Source organism: Phasianus colchicus, chromosome 1 (assembly GCF_987193195.1).
Source record: "Phasianus colchicus chromosome 1, bPhaCol1.hap1.1, whole genome shotgun sequence".
NCBI lineage: Eukaryota > Metazoa > Chordata > Aves > Galliformes > Phasianidae > Phasianus > Phasianus colchicus.
This window is the reverse complement of record NC_143436.1, coordinates 138645866-138664287: the sequence shown is the minus strand read 5'-3', so window position 1 is coordinate 138664287 and position 18422 is coordinate 138645866. Positions and strand designations below refer to the sequence as shown.

Below are 18422 nucleotides of genomic sequence, written 5' to 3'. Positions count from 1 at the left end.
ATTCAAAGGCAACAATTAGATCATACAAACACACATCTTCTCCTGCCTTAATCATCTCCAGACTGAATGCATCAAGCTCCCTCAGCTTCTCCTTACACGTCATGCTTTTCAGTACTCTAACCATGTTAGCAGTTTGACCAAAAAATATTTACCTGTGAATTCTGAAAGTACTTAGTGAAGGTACTTCTGTTTTGTTCACTCAGTATAATTATAACATGTTAAAGTAAATAGTAAACACACAGATAAATGTGATAATGAGCAGGAGCTAATGCTTTTCCACAAGGCAGGAAAAAGGGAAATTAGAGAGTTGTATCTTTGCTCAAAGTCATGCTTTGAAAGAATCAACAAGCATGTGGATAAGGGTTATCTAATCAGTGTGATGCCCTTGGATTTGTTGAAAGCAGTGGTCAAAAAAAAAAAAAAAGAGTTATCAAGGGCTTTAATCAGCCTGTTAAAGAACCTAAGGTGTCAGAGAATGGGACAGTCCTCCTATGGGTTAATAATTGATGAAAACCAAACCAGATATAATGAGGACCCCAAGTGAGCTATTACCACTCAGAAAAGTTATTAAAGTCCTTGTAAGTTACATTATGGAAACATGAAATTAGTGTCTGTTGGGGAACAAGCAAATTAAATTTTAAGAATTACTTAGAAATCAACAGAGAATAAAATAGAAAATGTTGTGCAGAGTTGTACAATAACATGTATCGTTTCTTCATGGGTAACGTGTCCCTGTCCCCTGCGAAAACAAGTCTCAAACAGCAGGAGAGCCTAAAGGTGTACATGCAGCAAGAATTGTCAGAGGTAAGGAGAGGGCTCTGTACAGTTAGAGATCAGATGACAAAGATTCTTGACTTGAGAAAGATGTTACAACTTTTATACTGGAAATGGAACCTCCAGTTAGCTTTCTTGTTTTTCAAGCAATGAAAAGGTTTAAAAAAAGGCGTGTTGGCAGGAAGCTGAGCAGCAGCTAGGCAGGCACTTGTAGTTGGAGTAGTTTATATCATTTTCAAGCATTCTGCAAGGAGGAAGGCAAAAAAAATGGCAGATAGTGGTAGCTGAACTCGAACACTGAAGGAATAGGAAGGCATAACAGACTGTTACAAGCTAGATAGCTGCTGACTCTGTAAAAGAGCATTTAAAAGTTAGTTAATATGTGAGAGTGACAGGCTACGGCCTGGGTGTCCAACCTTTCAGCTTGTCTGGGCTGCACTGAGTGAAGAGAAATTGCCTGGGGCTGCATCTGTGGAGGTTGTTCTGAAAGTAAGGCCTCCTAATTATTTCCATGGAAATTTCCAGAGGTACAGAGAGCACAGTAACACTGTTTAGTGGATTGAATTCTCAGCTACAAAAAACTTTTTCAACATAGTCACAGCTATTACCTATGCATTTTCACTTGCAATGAACAAGAGCCTGCATGCCGTGCTTGTAACAATCCTGTAACAACCTGCTGCCTCCACTGCTGAAACACACCACTCAGCACCTCCCTATGCTCACATCCACTGTTTGATCTCCATCTCAGTGGTCAGCAACTGTTGATGAATGTCAGTGCATGCCATTTTTTCCACAGGGAGGAATTCAGTGATTTACTTTTGCTTCATCCACCATTACGTTAAGCTGCCTCTCTGCTGCCATCCATCACACAGCAACAGCATATAACAGGATATTACAGAATCACAGAATGGCCAGGGTTGGAAGGGACCTCAAGGAGCATTGAATCTCCAACCCCTCTGCCACATGCAGGGCCACCAACCTCGCCATTTAATACTAGACCAGGCTGCCCAGGGTCCCATCCAGTCTGGCTTGAGCACCTCTAGGGACGGGGCATCCACAACCACTCTGGGCAGCCTGTTCCAGCACATCACCACTCTCTGTGAAGAACAGTATTGGTCAAAGGTTCAGCCTCTGCTGCCATACTACCATCATCTGCCTCTGACGTTGTGGGCCAACATCATAACTTGGGAAGCATTACTTTTGGAGCAGCCCTCATAAAATATGTAACATAGTTAATGTATATAAGTAACAAAACTTATTTATTTATTTATTTAAAACATACGAAAGAGAGTAACAAAAGCGTAGTGCTGGTGGGATACATGACCCTGTTTTTGTGATAGTGACACATCAGTCAGGTTTGATGGCAGTGGCTGCAGTTCTCAGTGAGATCTCCAGGTGTTTTTCAGAGATTGCTGATGAAATCTTACTCTTGTGCTTCATCCTAGAGAACAGTTGTTCACAAATATGCATACTGCCAGAAGTGGTGACATGAATAAGGTGTGACTGTGAAGCGAGGGATATTTCTCTCTGCTAAGAGAGAGCTTATAAAAGTCCAGTAGACAGACGTGATCAGATTATGGATTGCAATTCCGTATGTTCCATTTGAAAACTCACACCTGTGAATTTGATTTAGTTGATTTAGATTCAGTTGATTTACATCAACTGAAAATGGAGCTAAAAAAATGTATGATCTTCTTGGCAATCTTGAAATCTTTTCTCAAATTCATTTATCACAGCAGAAAGCATGGCTGCATATTTTTTCCTATTCACAGGACCATGTTCAGCCACTGTATCAAAATCCATAAACTTCATTGCCGTCTTTTGAGCTGGCACTGCACTGCATCCTGTGCCCTACTTTCATCCTGGAGGGGGTTAATAGTGCTCCACTATTCAGTTGGTGCTGAGTGATGCTGTGCTGGGCCAGCTGCCCTAGGTCGGGGGCTGCTCCATGGGCAGAACCACCACCATGATGGTTCAGGGCAGGGGACGGCTGCCATGTGAGCTGTGGGTTGGACTTGCCTTGAATACAGCATCCCAAGCAGTTCTGTGGGACTGACAGTAGATTCTGGTGCAAAGCTGTCAGTTTGTCATGCTGTAGTAATGGCAGCTAAGAAGAACAAGCCTTTGGGAAGGCAAGGCTTTCAGATTTGAGTTTTTTCCAACTTTCAGTTGACTACATGCATTCATTAGAGAGATGATGGAGAGTATCATGGACTGATCAGGGATTTTTTCAACACAACTGTGGTAGAAATATTTAATTACTGTCTTTGTATTTGATAATGGGAAAAAGAAAGGAAGAGAAAAGGAAGCTGCCCTTCTAACTCCATTGGCCCCTTTAAGAGATTTGAGGGAAAGAACTGTCAAACCTCTCACCTTGTTTGCCCCACGATTCTGGGGGGAATGGAGACAGGGATATGACTGTCTTGGAACATCAAATTTCTAAGGATACCCAATGTTGTATTTTTGTCTTATATAGTTAAAACTTAACCATCAGTGGTGACTGTGGATAGCTTATGAACAGGAGAATAACAGTTTTCCCTTCAGGCTTGGTCTGCATTGTTCACATGTGTTTTGCTAAAATCCTGGCTTCTTGTAGACTTCTGTTCTTTAATCCTCTCCAGCTGGAAGGGGTCACCTAGGAGAAAGAGGAAGGTTGGAAATACTCTGTTGGAAAGTCCATGCTAACCAAATGTAATCTCTTGTAGAGAGCATTGCCCCAGCATGCCTCAGAAGGGTATGTCAGATGCTGGGGAATTGGGCATGGTTTTTAAGTGGTTAGGGAAAAGACTTTGGTGGCCACTAAGGAAAAGGGGGTTGAAGAGGAGGGGAATATGCCTTCTATCATAAACCTGTTATAGCTCTACTACTGTGCTTTGGCAGAATAAGTGGACCATAAGGAATTAAATCATGCTCATACTGGATCACTGAGATGATTACTCAGAAGGAAGGTGAGAAAAATATATTAGGAATCTTAATTTCTTTCTGCTTCAAGAGCGTGAATGCTGCATTCATGTTGGCTCTCTGTGGAGCTCAGAACTAGTTTCTGTTAGTAGGCTTTGATAATACTTATGAAACTGGAATTGCGAAAATAATACAATGTGGCTGACATGGAGATTTCTACTTCTATTTGTTTTTAGGAGTTGTTTCTCTATTGGCTGTTCATCCCTCTACAGTAAATACACTCGGAAAACAGCTCCTGCCAAAAACATTTGGACGGTCTAATGTCAACATTGCACAACAAGTGGTAAGGAGATGTGTTGTTTTTTTTTTAACTTACGTGCTGTAAATCTTAATTGCTGATATTCAGTATCACTTGTCATGTGCAGATTGTCTAAATGTTTCTAGTTTTAATAGACTCCCTAAATAAGAACAAATGTGCTTTTGCAGAAGGAAATGAGAAAATGACAGTCAAATCAACAGGCAGTTACCTGAATATTCAGATTGCCTTCTTTTTTGTTGGTGTTGCCACTTCTAATCAGTGGCTTTTTCACATGTTTGTTTGAAATCTGTCATAGAGACATGTAAATGAATTCTTCTAGCACGTTTTTACTGAGATTGAAGTCAAGTGGAACAAAATTGAAAGCAGTACTGTGGGGTTTTTTTTATTCTAAATTGAGGTATCTTTTTGCTTTAACTTTTACTGTTGTTTTGTGTGAGGTGTGTGAAATTAGGATTCAAGGAATCTAATAGCGAAGTTGATAATACACAGGTTATAAGAAGCCACTTCTGTAGTGATCAGAATTAAAATGTGGTGATCTGAAGAGAGTAGGTCTCAACTCATGGACTTAGGGAAAGCAGCTGAATTGTATAAAGATCTGAAAGTTAATTTGTCTTACATTTGAGTTTCTTGATACAAAAACAGTTTACGATCCCCCTTTCCCAACTCTTAAACTCTAAGGAGCAAGACTGCCTAAATCTATAAACTGTACCACTTCAACTGTACAGCTGTTGTGGAAAGTCTAGTCCCTCTTCATTATCTTTATAACTGCTTATTAGCTGTACTTTGAAATTGTTACCATGTTCAGAGAGCTGCTCTGGTGTAACTGTCAGTTTGAAGAGCACAGCGAAGGAGAAGAGCAAAACCAACAAGCCAACAAGAAAAGGCAAAGCAATGAGAAACCCACAAACCTCTACACTCTCCTGTGTTCTGAATTGAACTGCAATATCTACATTCAAGTCTTGAGGTTCACATGGTTTGAAGAGTCCCATATGAGATAGACTAAAGGTTGTTGATTAACAAAGTGTCAGTGAAACTGCAGATTTATTCATTGTATGCATTTCCAGTAGCAGTGGTGAATTCACTACCTCCAGCAATTGCTTGAAAGGTAGAGTTTATTAAAATGAGTTTAGCTGAATTTACCTCTTCAGTAAGAGATATTTTATCAATAAATATCCAAGTACAGAGTTGTTAGGTGTTCTTTTAATTTAAATGCAGTAACTAGCAGTGGGAAGAGAATGTTTTTTTTCTGTATATCACAGTGGCACGTAGTTTGTCTTCTGGGCATTACTGTGAGGCTGTATACATACATCATACATACATACATACGTACGTCAGTTTGATGTTGAAAATGGAACATTCTTTTTGGTAACACGGAAGACTTTTCCTTAAGTTATCAAAACCAGGGTTTGATAATGAAATGACAGGCTATCTGATGCCTTTTTAAATTTTGAAGGTTGAGTAAATAAACAGCCCTGTGTGTGTGTATGTACACAAATTATACATCTGTAAATTGTTGTCTTCATCGCGTTTAAATTGACAAATGCTCGTGTACTTTCAGTCTTGCAGGACAACATGAAATTGCTTTTCTTAATGGTGTCTTTCTTAGTATGATCATTGTGTGAAATTCATGCTTGCAATGAAGAATTTGTCAGCATTTTAAGTGTTATTCTAAGCATTTTAAGTAAGAAAAAAGGTGGCCCATATCAGCATATTTGTATTGACTCTTATCAGTACAAAATGAGATGCTTAGCAGAGAAGAGATGGAGTTCTTGTTCAATCTTGAGTGTATATTGAGAGAAAATTTTTGGATAAAATTATGCTGGCCTTATAATTCAGAATGATAGCAAGAAAAAGCTAGAAACCTGAAAACTGAGGAGATAATATATTTTTTTTGCCAATAAGCAAAATGTTCTTGGGAAACAGAATAGAGTTTGCTTGTGACCCTGCTCAACTTTGTAACCTCTGACTGGTAAAATCACGTTTTTAATACTTAAATATTTAATTTTCTGAGCTTGTATTCTTGTTCAGTTGGTATTATTTATTCTCAGGAGAAAAAATTTAATGGTGACAGAGCTGTAGTACGATGAAGTGGATTGTGAATGCTGTCATGCTGTTCTTTTCCATTTTTTTTTATCTTCTTTATTCTTAAGGAACTGAATTTTAATCTTGTTCTTCATAAATCTAAAAACATTTTAAAAATGTAGAGATACAGTGGATTTCTACTTTGACTTCATTCTTTGCCTCTTCCCTCTCTGTTTTCCCTAAAATTCCAACTCTATTTGTTCTATTATCCTCTGTGATTCCATTTGTAAGCTTTCATTTCAGGATGTTCCCAGTGTCCCAGTGACTTCATTCTACTGAACTCTTAGTGTTATTTTAATGCAAAGTTATGATCATCTGTGACCTTGTGGGTGACTTAGGGTTATCAGCATTTCTTTTAAGGAGACAATAAGAATACCAAATAATTCTTAGACAAATCTGAAACTCTAGGCTGTGGGGTCTTCCTTATCTTCCTTAATTGTCAGTCCATACTTGTTTAGCTTGAATAAGACACTTGATATCGACATCCTCTTTGTTCAAGATTCTTCACTTGGTTACCAGTAGAGGCTTACAAGTTATTTCTGGAATTCTAGCGTATTTCTGCATTTCATGTCCTTGAAATACTGAAAAGAAAATCTTGGATGTTTGGAAACAGTGTAATGAGAGAGGACCTTGGAACCAAAAGTACAGATTCTAAGCTTCTGTGGAAGTGGTGTTTAAAAACTGGTAGAGATGCAACTTTCAGCAAAAAAAAAAAAAAGAAAATTGCTGATCTTTCTTTCCTGGTGGTCATTGTGAGAGTAATTAGATTTCAAACAGTTATTTAAAAAGAAAAGCAAGTAACCCCACATTGAAGAATTTCATTTTTGCTTGTAGGATTTATCTACTCCTCTGTGTTCTACAGAGAAACGGAATAGTCTTAACATATGATTGTTCTTTATGTGAAGACTTCTCAATATTTGAGAGGAATGTTAGACTTCTTAAGGATACTTAGAATATTTCTAAGTTTCTCTATCCCTCACATATATTATTTGCATAATACATAAACTTAGATCTGAGCCATACCCTGTATGAAAGCGTGGGCTTTCAAAACGTGTAGCATAAAAGCGTATTATTCTGGCTAGTTTGTAAACTTCTGTGAGATGGAATGCTGAGCAGGTTTTGAATTTGCCAAACAGACTTCAGTTTTCCAACTTAGCCTGTGGGATTATCCACTTACTTTGTACTGCTGAATGTTTAACAGTAGTACTGAGCACAGTAGATTTCCAGCATTTGCTGTTGCCAACTGATTTGTTTTTCTCTGAGCTTTGTAATTCCATTCTTTCCTCTGTGCTGGCTTGGCGTCTCATCTTACTGCACAATCTTAGGAATTCTAGATGTGGCATCAGGGTGGTGGTGGGACTGTTTGTGGAATTGGGAAGCCAGGGTATAGAGGGGGACCCTTAACTTCTGCAAGCAAGCTGTTAAGTAGTCTCTTCCAGTCCTCTGTCACTGCATCCGAAGAAACAGAGATTGGCTACTAGCTTTCCTCTGTTCTCTCTATTGTCTATGTTATGTGAATGGCACACTGGCAGTCTTCATGGCATTCTGAGATGTTGGTGAACCAGATTTGTTCATAGTGAAAGGGTTGTTGACAGAATCACAGCTGGGTAGCTGTAGGAATTCCAGTTATCTAAGAGCAAAAAAACGAATAAGTGGGATCAGGCATTTAGAACATGCCTGGAAGATGCTTATTCCAGCTCTTCTTAAAAATGTTCTTTCAGAAATGGCCTAACTATAGCTATAATATGGCCATAGTTTCTCAGTGAGTGAGAAAGATACACCTTTCTTTATCTTCACTTCTAACGTACTCTTGTTTTTAGCTCTGCAGTGAGAGAGGCTGCCTGTAGGAGAGAATTCCTTGCAACTGCACTGTTTTCTCTCTGCTTTTACTGATTTTCAAATCTTCTTGTTCTGTACATTTATATTTTAACAGTAATTTACAGCAGCATCTTTAGATGTAGTCTGGCAGGGTTTTTTGTTCTGTTTGCAATTGTAAGAAACCCAGTAAGCATGAAGAGCTCATTTTGGAAGGATAAAATATAAATGATTATTGCTTAAGGAGTGTTTTAACCATGTGATGTGTGGTCTGAAGGCATTTGTGCTGGTGTGTCTAAGTTGAAAGCATCTGTTACAAGTATGTAGAAAGAAAGCAATTTTTAGTCTTGAATAGTGCATCATGAATAATGCAGTATCTGAATATCTTGGGATAGTTATGGTTATTTTCCAAATGATTTTTATCTTTGTTGTAGGTTATCGGTACACCTCAGAGACCTTCAGTGCCAAATACTATCCTGGTAGGAAGTCCACATACACCTAACACACATTTTGTATCACAAAACCAGACTGCAGATTCTTCGCCGTGGTCTGCTGGGTGAGCAAAATAAAAGTTACAAAGGATCAATAAGTTACTTGGAACTTTTTCTCTGAATGTTTGTTGTGATAGTGTATATGCTCTTCATGCTAGCGCTGTGGGAAACACAGTCTGTTTACCTTCAAATCAGGAGCACCTCAGTGTTAACGTGTAGGGTACTAAAATCAGATACAGTCAGACAAGAATGATGTCATAAAAGCAACTGGGATGTTTCTATGAGCACTGACAGGTGTTCTCACATTACTTATATTTCAAGAATTCAGCTCCTAAAAGGACATAGGAATTCATCTGAGTTGACTCAGTTTTTAGTTTCGCATTTCTGTTCTGCTGGAGGATGTCCAAAAATATACAGTATACTTCAGATTGAATGAGTGTATCCTGAATTATCATTTGAGTTAAGAATACAGCCCTTATTGGAAAAAAAATAATTAGATGCATTCAGAGCCAGGCTGAATAAGGCTCTGGACAGCCTGGCCTGGTGGTTGGCGACCCTGCACATACAGGGGATTGAAACTAGATGGTCATTGTGGTCCTTTTCAACCCAGGCCATTCTGTGAGTCTATGACTGTGTTCTTCTGGTGTGTCTGGGCAGTAAGATAATAGAATCATCAGTTACTGTAAATTTTAAGGGGCAGAGGGTGGAATCATACAAAAAAAAAAAAAAAAACAAAACATTGGGAAAGGGAGAGGAGTAGAATAAAAGGGAAGACTTTGGCTTTTTGTGTCTGTGTTTGAAAAAGAGATGTTAAATATTCCAGAGTTCAAATCTTAAAAAATGTATTATACATGTGTTTAGGAAGCGGAACAGAAAAGGAGAGAAGAGCGGCACGGGTTTACGTCATTTCTCTATGAAGGTTTGTGAGAAGGTACAAAGAAAAGGAACCACCTCATACAATGAGGTGGCAGACGAGTTGGTTGCAGAATTCACTACCCCTGATGATCACATTTCACCAAATGAATCAGTGAGTATATGGGAGGCTAGTTACATGTGAACTGAATGGAGAGACTTAGATTTCTTTTCCCATTGCTAAATCAAACAGCTCAGATAATAGCCAAGTTTACTCATTTGCTGTAATGTATTTATTTTATTTATTTTCAAATGTTTTTGTCATGTGTCAGGTATGTTTTTGATTAATGCACTTTGTCTACAGCAGGCTTACGACCAGAAGAATATTAGACGACGTGTCTATGATGCCTTAAATGTCCTCATGGCCATGAACATTATCTCTAAGGAGAAGAAGGAAATCAAATGGATTGGTCTACCTACAAACTCGGCTCAGGAATGTCAGAATTTAGAGGTAAATGCATAGGAAATTCACAATGGATTTGTTTGATTAAAGACTTGAATTCATTTTTATTCTACATGTGCATATGATATTCTGAGATAAAAAGTAGAATAATTTGGTCCCTTCTGACTTTCTTTTTAATTTGTATTTACAGAATATGCATCTAAGCTTCCAGATTGCTTGAATATTTTTTTTTTAAGTAATTCAAGTGGTTCTAATTAGAAGTAAATCAAAGTGAATGATTAATGTGTATTTCCAACATTACACTAGTGGTAATCAAGAGTCAGGAATACTGTTTTCTTCAGATGCCAGACAAATAATGCATCTGCAGCGATAGATGTTAAATGTCAATCAGTAGATGCAAATAGTGCATGATTATTCTTTATTGCTGTAGGTCACTTTTGTTTCTGATTCTTACGCAAATACATCAACATTTTCTTACTACAAGCCTTGGAAGTTAAATGTTTTATACTGAGTGCCATTCCTGAGTTTTGGCTGAATTTTTCTATTGTGTTTATAAGCATCATGAGGGTCCCACATTTGCATGATAGTGAATGTAAGATATTTAATTAAATCAATGTACTTATCAATGTACTTTACCAGAAGAGAATGAGGTGTTTGTGTTTATTCCTAGTAAGTTCTTCAGTAGAACTTAAAAGCTGTGTAGAAGCAGACAAGTGAGAAAAACATTTTTGAATCTGTCTACAGAGGGTGATGATTCTATGAAATGTTTTTTTTTTTTTTTTTTTTTTTTTGCTATTGTTAACCTTCTTTCAGTTAGCAGTGTTATTGCTATTTAGATGAAGAAAATGCAGCAGATCTAATTAGTGCTTAATACTGTGGGAATGTAAGCAGCTTCATTTCTTTAAGCATCTTTCTCTTCTCCAATAGCTTCAATATCAGCAGGATATACCAAATAGATCATTCTGGTCCACATGCTTTTTGCCTCCCTTCCAGAATATGGGTAACTCTTTGAGGCACAGCTTCCACTTACAAAGATGTTTTTATGCTCTTCCTTATAGATTCTACTTCATTCCTGGATGTCTTAACTCTTCTCTTTGTTACAGTTTCCATCAGTAGTACTGATGTGAGACTTTGTAGATCCTTGCATCTTCTGCAGAATGTTAGTGACTGACACACTTGTTGCCTTTATTTCTCTGGTATTTAAACAATTTAAGGGGAGAAAATATTGATACAAAACACTGTTTAAAACCTACAAACTAATCCGTTCGTTCACTGTCTTAAGGTGGAGAAACAGAGAAGACTTGAAAGAATAAAGCAAAAACAATCACAACTACAAGAACTCATTCTACAGGTACAGTCAAGGTACTCTTGTCTATAGGGCAAGGTAACTTACATCTGTATTCCTGTTGTTTTGTGCCAGTGGGGATTGGGAGACATCTAAGAAGGCTAGAGATGAATTTTAGGATAAAGGTAGCACTGGGACCATGGTGTTGACTGTTGTTCCTGGCAAAGGCAGCGACCTTCTATGAGCCATGATGGTTTTTTTTCTGTAGTTTTATGTTTAAACAGAATTTATGCTGACAGGACCAATAATTGATATTGTACTCCTTGGAACTGTCCAATGAATGTTTTTCTGCAGTAGTCCTCAGATAAAATAGCTTGACTGTAACAGATTATCTCTCATAATGACTTTTGTCTTGACTTTCTTGAACGCTGCTACCCTGCTGTGTAGATGGCTTAATTGAATTTGAACGGTTGCTAAATGGCAACTTGAACTCCTTCCCAGATTCCACCAGTATTTTGTAGGAAGCAGTAATCCCCTAAGTCACTGTACTGTTGGTTCACTATAGTGTATCTCTTAGTAGTTGTGCTGTGTATGCAGTAAGAATGAGAATCTCAGGGAAGACATGCAGAAAGAAAAGGCGGTTGTGGATCTGCAATTTGCACAACTATCCAATATTTATCAGCCTCTGTTGGCTTTGTATTTTCTTTTTTTTTTTTACTTCCTGCTCATTTCATTTTATTCCATGACCAACCAGAAACACAGTATTTCTAGTTTGGTAGCGTAGTGTAAGATGTTAATGTAACTTGAGTTTTTGTAGTTAACTAGAATGATCTTAAAGACTAGCAGACATAACAACTAAAATACAAACATTCCATTCATATGGAAATTCCATTTTGAGGAAATTCGAGAGTGAAATTACAATCTTAGTTGAATGTTTCAGAAACATAATATCAGACATTCACATGCCAAACTTTAACTCTTTCAAGCATGTAATTTCAGCAAAAATATAGTCTTATTAATTCAAATATGGTTGTGGAATGTGATCGCTAGTAGGGAATACTAAACAAAGTGGAAGTATGAAGTCTGTTTGAAACTTGCTTTTTACAGTCGTTGTCTTTTCTCTCTGTCAGAGAGTTCAAGGATCTGTAGTGATGAAGTTATTAGAAAATGCTTTTTTTCCCCTCGGTTAATCTTTATCATGTTTTTAATACTATGATTTTTTTTTTTTTTTTTTTTTTTTTCATCTTGAAGTTCAGGAACGTGGTGAACCTTTTTTGTTCACTTCTCTGTTCACGTGCTGCTGGTACTCACTGAGAGATTTTTAGGTTAACTGAGTCTTGAAGTTTTAATTCAGAGTTCCATATCACTATTGCTTTTTGTAGCAAATTGCCTTCAAGAACCTCGTTCAGCGAAATCGTCAGGCAGAACAGCAGGCAAATCGACCGCCACCTTCCAATTCTGTCATCCATTTGCCATTCATCATTGTGAACACCAGCAAGAAAACAGTGATTGATTGCAGTATTTCAAATGACAAGTGAGTTAACAAAGCTTTCTTACTGGCTTTTGGTACAGCTATGAGTTCTGTATCTGTACTGAAGAGTTAATCTACATATGTTAAAATGGAATACAAATAAATCGTGCCTTTTATAGATTGCCAGTAGGCAGTTAAACTCAGTAATGTTGAATAGAGCTTTGTAATAAAAAGAATAATAGTCTTCAGATTTAGTAATGTAAGATTTATGATCTGTCTGGAAATTTTAAAAGCCTAGTAAGGCAGCTCTACTTAAGTTGTATACGATGCTGCATTAGCAAGGAGTGTCAGCTTGGCCCTAACATGAAATACAGCCAGCAGACTTGACTGTATTTTGTTTTTAGAACTGCTGTTCCTTGCTTTCAGTTCAAAAATCTAGATTTTTCATCTAAGACTGAATATAGTAGTGGTTTCTGCTTGCACTATTAGCTTCCTATAAAGCTTAAAAAACCAAAAATTATTGCGTGATAGGCAGTCAACTGTTGCCAGTAAAAAGAGAGAAATAGGAGAAATAGTTATCAATGTGCAAAATATTTAACTAAGTGTTTAACTAAAACTTTCAACATCTGTTAAACATGTTAAAGATTATATAGTGTGCAGAATTTTAATTTTAATTGAGCTTATGTTTAATTTTAGCTTAAATTTTAATTTAAGGTTAGTGTGTATAATTTTTAATTATTTGCTGTCAAATACATATGTGTTGAAAATTTTGATTATTTAAGAAGGTATGTCATTCACCCTGTGTTAAGCTTCTGAAGTTCTGCAACTCCTGAAACTAGAAGTATCTGGTAAGATAGTTAAAGTAATTCAAGCTAATTGAGACATTTTTCCTCTACAGGTTTGAGTATCTATTTAATTTTGACAATACTTTTGAAATTCATGATGATATAGAAGTACTAAAACGAATGGGAATGGCCTGTGGGCTAGAATCTGGAAGCTGTTCAGCAGAGGACCTAAAAATTGCAAGGAGTTTGGTTCCCAAAGCTTTGGAACCATATGTGACAGGTTAGTTAGTGTAAGAACAACTATTTGTTTTCTTTCTTTTTTGGTTTCCTTTCCTTTTTTTTTTTTTTTTATGAACTCATGAAAAAGTCTCAGCTAATTTCCACTGGTTTGTGCTGTAGATTTATAAGTTGTCAGATGTTTGTGCTTTTTAATATACTTTGAGGAATAAATAACATTCTTAGTGAATGGACTGTTGCTGTTTACAGCACCACTTTTTGCATTGCTCCATGCAATCTTTTCAGTATGTAATCTGGTGAGGTTTTTTTGAGGACATTACTTGTAGTTGATTCATCTGCAAAGGGAAAAGGTAGTAAGTGTGAACTTGGTCATGGCTTCATTTTATTTATTCATTTTCCGTATACGGGAATAGTGAAGACATCAGGCTTGTTCACTTCAAAATCATGTTCATTTTGAAATGTTGCAGTCACTAGATTGTTAAGAAATGTTGGGTGTAGGGCATCAATATGTTTCGTTGTATTGGCTGCAGGACTCATTCTCTGGACTCCAAAAAGAATAAAGCGTTTTTACTGAATTAGATGAATGTGTTTTGAAGTGTTGAGATGTGTATGTTTGTTTTTACAGAAATGGCTCAGGGATCAATCAGCAGTGTATATGTCACATCTTCGTCAGGTTCTGCATCAAATGGCACAAGATTTTCAGCCAGGTGAGATGGAATTACTGATAAATGTTTAAAATCTGTGAGCATGAAGAAAAATTAGCTTCAACTGAAATATTTTTTGAAACTGTTTATGGTTTGATTAAGTGTTGTGTGGAGTGTGCTTGAGTTTATCCCTGGATATCACTTTAATTTGACTATTGGTGTTTCTTAATAATGTCAACAAAGAAACTTTTTAAAAATTATTGGAAAATAAATTGAGTAGGCAGGTGTTAATTTTATTTAGATTTGAGTTTGTGACAAGAAAACAGATAATTCTAAGACCTAATCAGGGCACAGTTCTCACTTGGTTATTGGTATCTAGCACAAAACAGATTTTTGTCTTTGAACTTTAAACCACATCATACACTGGTAGAACAAGTCACGTCTTTTATGCAGCTTTGTACAGATCTATGCTATTTCAGAACTTAACTGATATTTTATTCTCTTGCCATACAAGGCACTTCTTCCTTATGTAGTAACTACTGACAAGTTTTTTTGTCATTGCATTGATCAAAACATTTCTCTTGTGTGAACTTTGAGTTGTTAAATGACTCAAATGTTATTGAAATGTTTAATGCTGTTAAAAACACTTGAATGAAGCGAGTCAATTAGCTGAGCAAATTACCTGTGTATGTGTTCATTATCTGACATATGTTTGCCCAATGGTATACGGGAAGTTAGCTTTATATAAAAGGTCAGTTGCATTTGTCTTACTGTCATGCAACTAATCCAGTCTGGGCAATGTAAAATGAGGTGAGGACAAATTACACATTACGTAGGCTCTTTTCGTAACAGTGCCTCGTTAGTTATTTGGGAAATAGCTATATTATTTAAATTCTTAAGGAAGTCCTAGTTTTTTGGCTATTTTTTAAGTCATCTGTGTTAGTAGAAAAACTCCTGTACTGATGGGATATCTTTAGACAAGGAAATAGCATTTTATTCTTCTTTCTTTTTCCTGAAGATGCTTTTCTGGTGGCTTTTCCTCACCAGTCTGCCTTCCCTTAGAGTTGGAAGGAAGTCCTTCCTAAAGATAAAGCTTACTTTGAAAGTGTGATTGCATTAGTCTTTTAAAGCATTCTGTTTTCCAAAGAAAACCAGAACAACTTTAGAGTGTTAAGAGGCTGATTGTAGTTCATTGCCATAGTGAGAAACACGAGAACTCTTAGCACTTAACATTTCTTTGGAGGTTGGAAAAGGGTAGGATTAATTATTGTTTAATTATTGTACATACTTACGTGTTCATGGCAGTAAGCAACTGGCAGTAGCATATCTGATGCCAAAAATTGCTGTCAATGCAAATAAAGGCTATATATTTATTCACTCAGCTCTCCTGAGAAAGCTATCCTAAGCTTGAAGATGTTGATTCCAGTGCCTTCATCCCAGTCTCTGTCACTAAGATGATTAAGTTACGAAATCCACTTGTTTTTATCCTAACTTAAGTTCTTTTAGTTATGTGGGAGATTGATTTTTGTTTCCAAACTTTGAAAACAGGGAAAATCTCCTTTTTTCTTTATTTTTGAAATTGTCTCTACAGTTAATTGTGGAGAACCTCTTTCTAAATAATTATAGCTAGACGTATATCTTGATATCTTCCTTTTGAAAAAATGTATAGAATGTACGACTCGAAAGTGTCATATTGGATATATTTTCTTTGCAAGCTTCTAGGGTGTGCTCCATTTCCTTTCCACCCATCCTACCCATCCCCCTCCACCCCATCCATTCTTTCTTCCCTGTACAACTTCAGATGCAGACTCTATCCAAGGAATTTTCTTGGTCTACTACAGTTAACTTTGAAACCTTGGAAATGTGCAGTTAGCTAGTTGAACACCATTTCTAGGTTAAACGAAAGGGAAAGCCAAAACAAAGCACAGCATTTTCTTCAATTAAAGAATTAATTAAAGATTAAAGAGTAGAAATATAACTAATGTTATTGAAAGTAGCTTCACTTCATGGAATGATGGACTTCCAAGCCTTAGAGTTGGCTCCATGCAACAAGATTGTGTGTGATTGATAATGCATGTAAAGTGGATTAAAAGTTTAAAAGTGGACAAGCAAATGTATTTTTGAAAACAAATTTAAAGATGAATATTTGTCAAGTTGGAGATTTTATTTCTATGATTTTTAGAAAAATGTTTTTTCAGGAATTTACAAGTAAGAATGTAGAACTAGATAAAGTTAACAGTAGCAAACTTCAGAAAAATAGCAAGTAATGAGGAATGTTCTGACTATTGAAATAGAATACTTCTGGATACAGATAATTCATCTAGGAAAAAGAAATTTCCAGTTGAAAATATACTATGTAGCCATGGTAGCTGACCATAAAATAACCAAGAGAAGCTATGAATTCTTCATTTTCCAAATTCTTTGAATCAAGATGAGTGCTTTTGGAAGACATCAGATTCACTTGGGGTGCCTCGTGTCAGGTGCTAAAAAGTATTTGGGGCCTTAGATAGCTGTTGGGCATTAAGTATACCTACTTCAAATGAAATCTAGAAAGCATATTTATGAAAGCACTTCTGAAAGGATTTCATCATCAACCCTGTGGAAGAAACACAGTAAGAACCATTTCAAAATTTGTTAATTTACAGTGTAGCAGTGGTATTAAAGCGATGGAGAAGACGCATGATAATAAGCACCAGTAATCTGGGAAGTATCATTAAACACTGTCAACTGGACTTTTCTTGTTTTAGTGACTTTTCCAATGGTGGAGATGGGATGTTGGCTACGAGTTCCAATGGATCTCAGTACAGTGGCTCCAGAGTTGAAACACCAGTTTCTTACGTGGGGGATGACGACGACGACGACGATGATTTTAATGAAAACGATGACGACGACTGATGCCCTTTGCTTGTAGACTTGTTAAAATTCAGCAAGCTTCAGGAATAAATTGTTCTAGGGAGAGAAGTCTCAAATAACTTTGCCCCATCCCTCAAGGAAAATGTTGGTAAGCAGTTCTGAGTTTAGAAATGCACCTCTGATAAGCAAGCGAGGATTGTTTTATGTAGGATATTTTTAAATGTGGTGTGGATGTGTGTTTTTGATACCAGTGTGTTAATGCAGAGCCTTTATTTACTCTTGGTTTAGGGGTTTTTGGTTTATTGTTTTATTTGGTTTTGTTTTTGTTTTTTTTTTACTTGAAGGAAAATGGATTTTGCCCCCAAATGTTCTTGCTAAGTTTGCTAAAGAAAATGTAGACACATCATTGAGAAATAAAATGCTGTCCTTCTGTGGAAAATGAATACACTGAATGGCAATTTATTTGGAGTGTATTTTGATTATACCACTTTTCGAGGGATAGTGAGCTAATGTAGTAGTGTGTTTTTTGTTAACCATGCAGTGTCCAAAGAACCAAACAGGAAAGATACGTCCTACTTTTTTACATGTTAAATTGCAGAAATGTTGTTGTGAACTAATTTTCCCTTAAATTATATCTAACATTATGATTCCATCAAGTTTATATACTTGTCACTGTATGTCGGGACATAAGAATTACAAACTTTTTGGCAAATGTTTACTGCCAGCTGGTGCAGCTATATAAAATGTCTTGAAGGTTTGGAATGATTTATTGCTTATGGTAAAATTTGCCTGATTTCTTACAGGCAGACTTTGGAAACTTTTTATTATATAGTTGTTTACATACTTATAAGTCTATCATATAAAGACATGTACTGAAACAAATGTTTGTATTTGTTTCATAAGCATCTTCCTGTAATCTATTATAAAGTTGAAATTAAATATAGAGAATGTTTTAAGTTTTTTAACTCAAAATTTGTCAATCATTTTTAATAGTTCATTTTTATAAAAGGAATTTCAGGGCAGGTGGTAGTCTTTTTAAATTTATTCACAAACAATTAACTGCACAAATACTGTCAGCTGCCTATTCTAAGACAGTAGTCTTTTTATTGAAACACAAATAAACTTTTCTGTAATATTTTATGGAATATAAAGAGACTATAATTGTTTGACTTGTTTAACCTTGGCACTGTTAGTTTTTATTAATAAAACGCGCATGGGCATTTTTAACAAGCTCTGTGGTTTTTCTAATTTTAGGGTTATTCTAGAACATGTCACTCCTCCTCAACACAAGACCTAGAACTGACTCTCTCAGAATACCACATCTGCACTGCAGAGGGTTCAGATTTTTTTGTTTTAATTTCATTTCTCCTCGTAAGTCTTGATATCATACAACGCAAAGAGCAATATCATACACTGTGTTCTCTCTTCTTTCATGTCTCCTTGTTTCAGT

General features: G+C 36.4%; 1 protein-coding gene across 4 annotated transcripts in view; it reads left to right on the top strand.

The window, feature by feature from the left end:
* TFDP1 (transcription factor Dp-1) overlaps positions 1–17420 on the top strand; it is a 39128-nt gene extending 21708 nt beyond the window's left edge. For 3 of the 4 annotated variants that reach the window (XM_031613759.2, XM_031613760.2, XM_090128470.1), the window contains 9 exons: positions 3912–4018; positions 8326–8447; positions 9244–9409; positions 9599–9745; positions 10980–11048; positions 12365–12516; positions 13352–13518; positions 14101–14182; positions 16867–17420. In XM_031613759.2, coding sequence (XP_031469619.1) covers positions 3912–4018; positions 8326–8447; positions 9244–9409; positions 9599–9745; positions 10980–11048; positions 12365–12516; positions 13352–13518; positions 14101–14182; positions 16867–17014 — 1160 coding nt within the window. In that variant the 3' untranslated portion in view covers positions 17015–17420. The remainder of the gene's footprint in view (positions 1–3911; positions 4019–8325; positions 8448–9243; positions 9410–9598; positions 9746–10979; positions 11049–12364; positions 12517–13351; positions 13519–14100; positions 14183–16866) is intronic. The other variant, XM_031613761.2, reaches the window with a different exon arrangement.
* The last annotated feature ends 1002 nt before the right edge of the window (positions 17421–18422 follow it).